Here is a 12195-nt window from a genome sequence, read left to right as displayed (position 1 = left end):
TGGCTTTATTTAAAATGAACTTGTGAGTTGTTAACCCATTCATTAATTGAAAAATTTTTAAGAAGGGGCTGGCATGCTTGAGATATCCACATTCTGTATCAGAGTTTCCCAGGTTTGAGTCCTGACTCCACTTCCAATTCCAGCCACCTACATGGGAGACACAGATATGTTGAGACAGATCTCTTCTATCCACTAGATCATTCTCCAAATGCCCATAACAGCCAGGGTAGGGCCAGGCTGAAGTCAGGAGCCTGGAACCTTATCTGGGCTTCCCCAGTGGACGCCAAGGACCCAAATACATAAGCCATCACCTGCAGCCTTTCAGGATACACATTAGCAAGAAGCAGGAGTCAGAAGCAGAGCTGGGATTTGAACCCAGACACTCCATTATAGGATATGAGTGTCCTAAACAGCACCTTAGCTGTTGCATCAAACTCCCACCAGGAGCAGCTACAAGTTAAAAACTTTGTTATCTGTTTAACAGCTTAATTCATCTTTTTGACTTTTTTTTAACTTTTATTTAGTAAATATAAATTTCCAAAGTACAGTTTATGGATTACAATGGCTTTTCCTCTCCATAACTTCCCTCCCACTCGCACCCCTCCCATCTCCCACTCCCTCTCCCATTGCATTCCCATCAAGATTCATTTTCAATTCTCTTTATATACAGAAGATCAATTTAGTATATATTAAGTAAAGATTTCATCAGTTTGCACCCACACAGAACATAAAGTGTAAAATACTGTTTCAGTACTAGTTATAGCATTAATTCAAATTGAACAACACATTAAGGGCAGAGATCCTACATGAGGAGTAAGTACACAGTTACTCCTGTTGTTGACTTAACAAATTGACACTCTTGTTTATGGTGTCAGTAATCACCCTGGGCTCTAGTCATGAGTTGTCAAGGCTATGGAAGCATTTTGAGTTTGCCGACTCCGATCTTATTCAGACAGGGTTCATAGTCAAAGTGGAAGTTCTCTCCTCCCTTCAGAGAAAGGTACCTCCTTCTTTGATGGCCCATTCTTTCCACTGGGATCTCACTTGCAGAGATCTTTCATTTAGGTTTTTTTGTTTGTTTGTTTTTTTGTTTTTTGTTTTTTGTTTTTTTGCCAGAGTGTCTTGGCTTTCCATGCCTAAAATACTCTCATGGGCTCTTCAGCCAGATCCGAATGCCTTAAGGGCTGATTCTGAGGCCAGAGTGCTGTTTAGGACATCTGCCATTCTATGAGTCTGCTGTGTATCCCGCTTCCCATGTTGGATCGTTCTCTCCCTTTTTTATTCTATCAGCTAGTATTCGCAGACACTAGTCTTATTTGTGTGATCCCTTTGACTCTTAGACCTATCAGTATGATCAACTGTGAACTGAAATTGATCACTTGGACTAGTGAGATGGCATTGGTACATGCACTCTTGATAGGATTGTATTGCAATCCCCTGGCACATTTCTAACTCCATCATTTGGGGCAAGTCCCAAATTGTACATCTCTTCCCGCTCTTATTCCCACTCCCATATTTAACAGGGATTACTTTTCAGTTAAATTTAAACACCTAAGAATAATTGTGTGTTAATTACAGAGTTCAACCAATAGTATTAAGTAGAACAAAAAAGAATACTAAAAGGGATAAAGTATTAAATTGTATATCAACAGTCAGACTTTTAAGCTAGATAACCGGTCATCTTTAACACTAGCCTATAGGATGAGGGTCCTCTGACCTCACATATTTCTAGATCATTGCTTTTTCAGGCACAAGTCACTTTTAAAGTATTTGTTTTGGAAGTTGGATTTTCAAAATAAAGGTATATTAAATATCAGTAAGCAGTGCTTTGTTAAATATTTTTAAAATATGCATCTTTACCATTCCAAAATAAGGTACACATAACAATGGTAAGTTACATTTAGCTGCAGTTCTTATAAATTAAAACAGAATTTAAGAGCATTATTTTGTGTTAGAATTTATGAACTTTTCAGATACTACATTCATAAAAATACCTGTTATGTTAATAAAATATTTAAGCTCTTTTCATATTTGTTTTAATCATATATTCTATATTATTGGATATATAGATAACTTCAATGTGTTTTATATGGTTTAGTCTATTTAAATGTTACTGTTTTTATTAAATTGATTTCATACCAGATCAGTTTGTAACTAGAAACACTCCTGCCTTTTGAGTTTCTTAGTTTATATTTTCAATTCTTATGTTGCTAAATGGACCGAGGTTTAAAACATAGAGCTTTAAACACCACTCTGGCCTCAGAATCAGCCTTTAAGGCATTCAGATATGGCTGAAAAGCCCATGAAAGCATTTCAGGCATGGAAAGCCAAGACATTGTGGCAAAAAATGACCTAAATGAAAGATCTCTGTGAGTGAGATCCCAGTGGAAAGAAGGGGCCATCAAAGAAGGAGGTACCTTTCTCTGAAGGGAGGAGAGAACTTCCACTTTGATTGTGACCTTGTCTAAATAATGTCGGAGTTTGTGGACTCAAGAGGCTTCCAAAGCCTTGGCTGCTCATGACAAGAGCCTCAGGTGATCATTGATGTCATAAATAAAAGTGTCAATTGTTAAATCAGAAACAGGAGTCACTGTGCACTTGCTCCCCATGTAGGACCTCTGTCCTTAATGTGTTGTACTATGAGAATTAACAGTAAAACTAGTCTTCAAACAGCACTTTATACTTTGTGTGTCTGTGTGGGTGCAAACTGTTGAAATCTTTACTTAGTATGGAGTTGATCTTCTGTATATAAAGATAATCAAAAATGAATGTCAATGAAGAATGGGATCAGAGAGTATGAGGAGGGAATGTTTGGGGGTGGGAGGGCGGGTAGTGGGGGAAGAACTGCTATAATCCAAAAGTTGTAATTATGAAATTTATACTTATTAAATAAAAGCTTTCTATAAAAAAAGTAGGGCTTATCAATATATGGCCAGGGAATAAAATGGTTTATATATACCCTCAGAGTTTTACTTTTCCAGATGAAACAAAATAGGTGGTTATAATCATGTGTTACAGCACAGTTTTAAAAAAATCAATTTAAAAACAGATCAATATTGTCAAGTAGTATCAGTCCTTCTTCCTCTTTAGGATTAGCACTACCCTCACATTTTCAGACTTATTATCAGTGTAGCACAGTAGGCAGGTGCTTTACACAAGCACTTTAGTCTCTGTCAGGTTGACTTTTGGCCTGCAAATAGGCTACTAACATTTACTGTATACCATCATGATTATTAATCAGTTATTTTTAAATAAAGAGAGACTTGGTAGAAATGGATAAAGATTGGTAGTCATATAACCCAAACATGAGCTTTCATTAACATGTTCTTTTATAGCTTTTTTTTTTCTAAAAAAATTGCATAAAGGTCTTGTAACTAAATCTACTTTGATGTTGGGCTTTAAAAAAAAAAAAAAGATTTTATTATTTGAAAGGCAGAGTTACAGAGAGAGAAGGAGAGACCGTGATCTTCCATCTGCTGGTTCACTCTCCAAATGGCTGCAACAGCTGGGTCTGGGCCACACATAAACAAGGAGCCAGAAGCTTCTGGGTCTCCCGCATGGATGTACGGCCCCAAGCACCTGGACCATCTTCTGCTTTCCCAGGCACATTAGCAGGGAGCTGGATGGGAAGTAGAGCAGCCAGACCAGCACCCATATGGGATGTCAGTGCTGCAGATGGCAGCTTTCTTCTTTAAAGTTATGAATGGAGGGCTTCATTCACATGATCAAGGCTCTTGGTAGCTCTTGAAACAATGACTATAAAAGCTTTAGTTGCAAACTTCAGACTTGAAGGATGCCAGCAATTTACTAAAATGTGTAGTTTTCATTTGAAGACTTAATATTGTTTTATCTCTTCTAGGGTTATAGATCTCTGCAGAAATGTCAAAGAAAGAATAGTAAGGGAATGCAAAGAGAGGGGTGTTCAATTTGCTCCTCTTTCCACATGCAGGTAAGTGTTTTCCTTATTGTTCTTATACTCCTTATCCTGAAAAACTCTTTGTTTTTTTCACTCAATAGGGAAATATGATTTGCCAGCTGAGAAAGAGCTTCAGTCTGTTGCACTTGGCAAGCTTTCCTAACTGCACTTACCGCTGTTAAGATTGTGTTGCTAGGATTTAACAGCAGTTTTGAGGGCTTCAGTAGAACTCCCTTCCATGAGTGAGTCTTCTACCCTGTCTTGACTGCATGACAGTAAGAAGCCTAGTGTCTGAGCTCCTGGCAAAAAAGGACTCCTTCATTTACTAAAACTATAAAGTAAAGATTTAGTCATGTAACCATAAGTTGTGTGCATAGTCAACACAGGTTTTTCTCATTAGAGAAAAAAATACTTAAACAATTTTTGTGTTGATTACGTGAATGAGAGTAGAATAAAAGAGCAAAAGATTTAAGTGTCGATTACCTTGGTGCTTTCCAATAATAGCTTTCTTCAGTAAATGGAAATATTCTGTGCAGTGTCCAATACAGTAGACACAAGCCACATTGACTCTTCAGTGATTGAAATGTGGCTAGTGTAACTGTGGACTAACTTTTAGATTTCATTAAATTTTTAAATAAATTTAAAATGTCAAGTGTGGCTGATATCTTCTGTATTGAATAGTGGTGGCTAACTGATAATCTTGTCCTCTTTGTTAAGTAACAGGAGCCCAAAAGGAGGTTTTCTTTTTTTTTTTTTTTTTTAAGATTTATGTATTTATTTACTTGAAAGGCAGAGAGAGATAGTCTTCCATCTGCTAGTTTACTTCCCAAATGGCCGCAACAGCTGGAGCTGGGCTGATCTAAAGAAAGGAGCCTGGAGCTTCTTATGGGTCTCCCATGTGGGTGCAGGGGCCCAAGACCTGGGCCATCTTCCACTGCTTTCCCAGGTGCATTAGCGGGGAGCTAGAGTGGAAATGGAGCAGCTGGCACTTGAACAGGCGCCCTTCTGGGATGCCAGCACTTCAGGTGATAGCTTTACCTTCACCACGCACCTGCCCTTGTATTCAGTCTTTTGATATTTTATGTGTAATACCAGGAGATTTTATGTGTCAAGGGTAAGTTGAACATTTGGCTTCTTAAAAAGTTACAGAATTAATTGGAGTGGAGAATAAATGGAAATCAGAACAAATTATGACAAGAGAAACCTTAAAATAAATGATACAGTAGTAATATAACGTTCTATATTTTATTACTAGCTCACTGTTTTGTGGGTGTGTGTGTGTGCACATACACATGTGTATGGTTTTCAAGAATACTTCTCCAGGTTTTATTATAGAAAAGCACAACTTAATATATAAAAATATATAAAATATATAAAAATAAAGTATTTTTAGATGTATATCTATTAGGGGCCGGTGCTGTGGCGCAGCGAGTTAATGCTAAAGTACCGGCATCCCATATGAGCGCCGGTTCTAGTCCCGGCTGCTCCACTTCTGATCCAACTCTCTGCTATGGTCTGGGATAGCAGTAGAAGATGGCCCAGGTCCTTGGGCCCCTGCACCCATGTGGGAGACCGGGGAGAAGCTCCTGGCTCCTGGCTTCGGATTGGCACAGCTCCAGCCGTTGTGGGCATCTGGGGAGTGAACCACCAGATGGAAGATCTCTCTGTCTCTACCTCTCTCTGTAACTCTGTCTTTCGAATAAATAAATAAAATAAATCTTAAAGTATATCTATTAAGTGTACCTAAAGTTGAATTTCTGAAACAAGATATACTTAAGCACAATATTTTCTATATGTAAGATGGTTTGCAGACTTACAATGGTTTGACCTAGAATTTTTTTACTTTATAATGGTGTGAACATGTATTCATACAAGCATTCTGTTTTTCAGTATAGTATTCAATAAATTGAGATATTCAGTACTTTATTTTAAAAAAAAGGCTTTATGTTGGATGATTTTGCCTAGCTGTAGGCTAATATAAGTGTTTTTAGGCTTGACTAAACTATGAAATTCAGATAGGTTAGTGGTATTCAGTGCCTTTATAACATTTTCAACTTAAAATATTTTCACATTACAGTAGATTTATTGGGATGTAACCCCACTGTAAGTTCAAGAGCATCTGTTTTTCTGTTCATGATGCTTGTTCTTCTGATTTACCTGGAATTAGTTAATCTCATCTGGGAAGCCAGACCTGGTATTATTCCACTTCAGGATCCATTTTCTGAAGAAATTAGATGAGAAGGAACTGCTAGTCAGTGAGTCTGACACAAGGAAAGTACTCTTAAAAAGTATTAAAAAGTATAACTACATAATGTTTTTAGAAATTAAAGAATAGTGTAGTGACTTTGTGAACCACACCATTACTTGTCTGGATAATTTAAGTGTCTTAAATGATAGAGCTAGTCCATTTTAAAAGGTATTAGAGCTCAGTCACTTCTAAAGTAGACCCAAATTGAGGTTTCTACAAGGTGTTTTTAATGATTTTCATTTTGCTTTTGTCCATGTTACTGATTGATCAGGCCCATCAAACATTTTATAACTAAATTTAGTATTCTGCCTGTCTACTGAAAACTGAACTTTGTGATATATAGATCCTGGATTTATTGGATAGTGACAATGCTCTATTAATATTTAGTTACTTTTTTATTGATATTAATGATTCTCTTACGAATTGTGTATGTTTACTAATTGTTACAAAATAATTTATCCTTGAAATTTCATTTGAATGTGGTTAATTCTAATGATAGTGTCCTCATAATTAAAATGGTTCTCCAATTTTTCTTAAACTTTGTAAATCTGGTACTTAAAATGTAAACATTTAAGGGATCTTTTTTATGAGTGTGAATTAACACTAGAAGAAAAACACAGCTGGCAAATTGACAGCAGTATTGTTAAACAGTTCATTTCTTCTGTTCTGAGGCACCTAACATTTGGCCTAAAAGGCCATTAAAATTTTAGATTAGATGCTATTTGTATTGTGTAATAAAAAGAGTGTTTCCTCTATATTTGCTCCTTCTGTTAAATTAAATTCTTTGTGGGAACCTTTGTGAGTGCATTTGGGGATTTGACTGTGATTACCTTAGTTCTGTTTTAACTGCTTTCCTAATTGCATTTTGAAAACCCAGATATGTGAGTGTATACATATGATCCAGTCCAGGTCTACACAACTAAACACATGTTTAGTTATCATATTAGCATATCATACATATACACACATATAATATGATTTAATAATCTAGCATTCTTGATGGATACCCATATACCTTATTTACACATAAAGTTTACAGACGCTGTTTTAACCCATTAAATCCCAAGTTTTCAATTCTGCAAATATTTCAATCACATAATATTTATTTAAGTTACCATATGTGGTATGTTAGTTGCTCAATTTAAGTCTTTATAGATGCCCTATATATAGTACAATAGGATATAATTAGTTAAGGCCATGCCTTTGCATTTGATTTGATCAATTTGTTTTCCAAATCTTTTTAATTTTTCAAAAGATTTATTTGTTTTATTTAAAAGGCAGAGTGACAGAGAGAGAAAAGACAGAGAGCTCTTCCATTTACTAATTCACTTCCCACTGCGACTAGGCCTGGCCAAAGCCAGGAGCCAGGAACTCCATCCAGGTCTCCTGTGTTGGTGACAGGAATCCAGCTGTTTGGACATCATCTGCTGTCTCCCAGGTCCACTACGTGGAAGCTGGACTGGAAATATGCAGTTGTCAGGACTGCATCTGGCACTCTGATGTGAGATACTGACATCCCAGGCAACAACTTAATCGATTGTGCCACACATCTACCCCTTTAATATTAATGTGAACTTAGGAAGATGATGTATTTCACCCAATCACATCATATTTGGTATTTGCACATTTCTCCCATTTCTCATGTGAGTTTTAAATTCTTATACTTATTCTGTTAATTTTGAGGCAGCTTAGAAAACTTGAGACAGTTCACCAAGTTTTATCTTGTCTGTTTAGAGTCGTTTTAATAGAAAGAAAAATCTCTCCTGAGGATAATGAGGTTTTGTTTATTTCCAACTGATTGGGAAAACATGAACATTGGTTTTAAATTTTTAATGAGGGGTAATGGTGATGGCAATGATCCTGATCTATAAAAATTTGCAAAATTAACACCAATAGTTCCAGATACCTTTAACCCATCTTTCTCAGGTGTTTGTGTCTCATACAATTATATATGATTATAGTATATATAACAATACTGTTAGCTAATCTACAAATCTTTTTTTTTACCATTTGTCCCACTGATGTCTTCTTTTTCTGGTTCAGGATCAAGTCCAGGACTATATAAAATGTTTAGTTATTATGTTTATAACATATCCCTCAATTTTAGTTGTCTGGTATTTCCTTATGATTGAATTCAAGTTTTATTTGTTTTTAAAAATGTTCATTTTATTTGAAAGGCAGAGACAGAAATCTTCCATCTGCTGATTCACTTCCTAAATGCCTGCTGCAGCCAGGAGCCTGGAGCTCAATCCAGGTCTTCTACAAGTGTGGCAGAGACCCACATACTTGAGACTTCACCTCCTGCCTTCCGGGGTATGCATTAACAGGAAGCAGGAATTGGAAGTAGAGCTGAGAGTCAACCCAAGCACCCTGACATGAATGTAGGCAGCCCAAGCAGCCTCTTCATGGCTGTGCTAAACACTGCCCCATTGTTGGCTTTCATATCCCCCTGATTCCTGATGTTAGAATTGTCATTATTTTTAGGTCATCCTTCAATTTTTCCCTCCATGTGTTTTCTCATCTGTTTCTTCTGCTCCTGAATGTCTGGCTTTTATACTCTCCTCTATTATCTCTTGGTTGATTTACCCTATACCTTGATAATGTGGTATTTTTCTTACCTAAAGCAATAGCTTACATTTTCTGTATATCTCCATTAAGGTATACCTTTTCTGGGTACCTTTCCCAATTGACTTACCCAGGTTTTTGTAATATTTGTTTAAATCCTTCATTGTGATTTAATTACCTTGATATTTTCCATCTGTAGAGTCAAGTCTAGATTGCATTTTTTTAAGGTTTTACAGTTTATTAATTTTCTTGTTAACGGTCAGTCACTATAGATAAAGTCAGAGCAGAGTTTTTTATCCTTTGTTTTTTGCCAACACCAGCCTAGATCTTTGCAGTCTCCCTTACATTTGTTCATTTAGTTCTTGCATTCGTTTTGCTATTTGCTTGGCCTTTTTCTTCTCATGCAGGCCATGTTTTACAAGCGGATATTTGGGATCATTTTTCTTTGTGTAATCCTAGGGATTGTAAATCCTTCCATAGCCAGTTCTCTTGCCACCAGCAAAACAAGATCTGAATCCAAACAGAGATGGCCTGAGCTCTGGTGTGGACTTGTACAGTTTGGCTGATCTTTCCCAAATTTCTGTCTTGGGCATTATTGCCTTCCCAGGGTGGAGGACATCAGTGATCATTTGTTTCTGAAGCAGACATTTGGTCATTGACTTGTGGATCTGGATAGCCACTTGTGCCATTCATGGTGGCAGCCAAGAAGAAGAAGACCACTTTCCTCTTGACTCATTTTTAATGGCATAAAATTGTTGATATTTTCTTTGTGTTCTGTTTATCAGAGTATCTAGTCCATCATCAGACAGCTTAGTAAACTGAACCTTGAATTATCAGCATCCTTCAGTGCTGTTTGTCATTCTTTATCCTGAAGCTGTATATGTTTTAACCATAGAAGAGCGTCTTCTAGTGCATTTAAGCAATCTGTAGAGGGGAAAAAAAGCCATTGATATTTATTTCATTGTCATTTACTTTTTAAATTATATCCATGGCTGAACAATCTTTCTTATGACCTCTAGTTTAGTGACTTACTTGTTTTTCCTACCCAGAATCTTTAAGTCTCCTGAGCCAAGAGAATCCAGACAAATAATTAGTTTATAGTATTGTTGTCAGAGCACTTACTGTAGTCTGAAGAGTTATAACCTGCCCACATTTTACCAGTGTGGATTTTTAAGATAATTAAAATTGATTTTCATCAGTGTTGGCATATCCATATGTGTATTCCATGTGTTTTATGTTTCTGTTTTCAGCAGCGATGGGGTCAAGGAATGGAATATATAACCAATTTCAATGAGGTCATTGAAAATGGCATTTCATCATAAAATGCTGGTGAAATGTTAAAAGTTTGTTTTATTTCTTGATAGACGTTTTAGTCATGTGAAACATGCAGACAAGAGAAAAGACCGAATGTGTACTTGTAAATAGTGACTAAAGTGGCACTTAAATGAACGGTGTATTTGTTTCTGACTGCATCTTTAATTCACCTGTTTCGTCAACAACTCTAAAGAGAGCCAATCTACTCATTCCTTCCATGACCTAGGAGGCTGGGTAGAGAATGAGATTATAGTTTCAGCTAATCATTCAGGTGGTTTTGCCTTCAAGATTCTAGACATGAAATCTGTTTCTCTTAACTTAAAGCCCTTGTGGGAATTTTTTTTTCTGTTTTCTAGGGTGACTCAAACATACGATGCAGGTGCATGTATCTACTTCTATTTTGCCTTTAACTACAGGGGAATTAGTGACCCACTGTCCGTGTTTGAACAAACTGAGGTAATTCTGCATACAATCATATTGCTTTTATATTCTTTTCTTAATGTTAATAAATTTTACTATTAATTTATGAATTTTAGTTTGATTATATTTATCTCATTTGATTTGCTAGTATGTAGAAATGTCAGGTGTATTTGATACACTGGCTTATGTGCTGAATTGTGAGTCTAAAATTAATATTCTGTGTACCTGTAGTCTGTGATTCTTTGGTTGTTTCTTATAGCACATAGTAACTGATTGCATTAAGTGACAGTAGAAATGCCTGTGATATAGGGATCCCTAACATCACTTTGGCAGCCTGCCCATCTCTAGGACATAGCTGTAAGTTTAGGTAAGCAACCTTTTTGGTCTGGGTTGTTGAGATATCATCAGTGTATGTTCATTGGCTAGTAGTTTATGTTACATTTCTGAAATGTCCTTAAGCAGCTAATTTTTATAAAGCCTTCTGTTGACGGCCAGTATTTCTCCTTTCAAGTGTACCTAGAGTTGAAGACACAGACTAGACTATGGAGGAACTTGTAGGAAGATGAGATGTCTTAAAAACTCAGATATCCTTGTGTTTTAACTCCATTGAGTACCTGCCAAAGATAGCACTACAAGATATTTTAAATGGCATCACACACTTTTAGATTTAAGCCACAAAATGATTTGTTTGGCTCACCCCACCCCTCTTTTTTTTTTTTTACAATTTTTTGAAATATAATTGAAAGACATTGTGCACTATAGTTTTTAAAGTGTACAATGTAAAGTATACAATTTGAGGTGGAAGTTTATGACACTTGTGCTACATATAGAATACCTGGGTTTGATGCCTGCCTCTGACTCCAATTCCATCTTCTTGCTAATACAGCCCCTAGAAGGCAGCAGTGATGGCTTGAGTAATTGGGTTCCTGCAACCCATGTGGGAGACCGGAATTGCGTTCCCAGCTCCTGGTTTCAGCCCAGGCTGGTCCTGGCCATTGTGGGATTCTGGAATTAGCCAACAAATGGGAACTCCTTCTCTTCTTCTTCCTTACCTACACCCTCAGCCTCACCATTAGTATCTCTCCTCAAATAGATAAGTCAAATAATAAAGTGTGCAAATTGGATTTTGACATAATATAGTCTCCTGTGAGACCATCCCCTCAATCAAAATGATGACCATATCTGTCACTCCCAAAAGTTTGAGTACTTTTTCATCACTTCAGCCTTTCAGTGCTCTGATGTTGCTCTCTGGCTATCCAGAGCTCCTTCTCCTGCAGTACTACAGTGTGACATTGTTCCTTCTTTCCCAGTCCAAACTGCCATTCTCTTAAGTGCTGCTGATCTCAGATGGTAACTGCTTTATTTGAAGTAATTTGTTGGAATGTAAGTTCTTAGAGCAAGGGCTAGCATATTTATAATTCATTTGAAAAGATCCTAAATCTTAAGTAATGAGAGTTCTTTAAGTTTTTTTTTTTTTTTTTTTTTTTTTTTTTTTTTTTTTTTTTTAAGATTTATTTATTCATTTGAAAGGCAGAATTACAGAGAGGCAGAGGCAGAGAGAGAGAGGGGAAGGTCTTTCATCCTTTGGTTCACTCTCCAGATAATTGCACCGGCCAGAGCTGTGCCAATCCAAAGCCAGGAGCCAGGAGCAGCTTCCTGGTCTCCCATGAGGGTGCAGAGGTCCAAGGACTTGGGCCATCCTCCACTGCTTCCCCAGGTCATAGCAGAGAGC

At 36.8% G+C, this 12195-nt stretch overlaps 1 protein-coding gene across 7 annotated transcripts in view; it reads left to right on the top strand.

The window, feature by feature from the left end:
- The window catches only part of AGPS (alkylglycerone phosphate synthase), a 137295-nt gene that overhangs the window by 104058 nt on the left and 21042 nt on the right, over window positions 1-12195 (top strand). For all 7 annotated transcript variants that reach the window (XM_002712307.6, XM_070070624.2, XM_089328102.1 and 4 more), the window contains exons 17-18: window positions 3860-3949; window positions 10400-10499. In XM_002712307.6, coding sequence (XP_002712353.3) covers window positions 3860-3949; window positions 10400-10499 — 190 coding nt within the window. The remainder of the gene's footprint in view (window positions 1-3859; window positions 3950-10399; window positions 10500-12195) is intronic.

Source organism: Oryctolagus cuniculus, chromosome 3, assembly GCF_051225735.1.
Source record: "Oryctolagus cuniculus isolate XC-2025 breed Fujian yellow rabbit chromosome 3, ASM5122573v1, whole genome shotgun sequence".
Classification (NCBI taxonomy): domain Eukaryota; kingdom Metazoa; phylum Chordata; class Mammalia; order Lagomorpha; family Leporidae; genus Oryctolagus; species Oryctolagus cuniculus.
The sequence above is the reverse complement of the archived record's forward strand: the minus strand, read 5'-3'. Positions and strand labels throughout refer to the sequence as shown.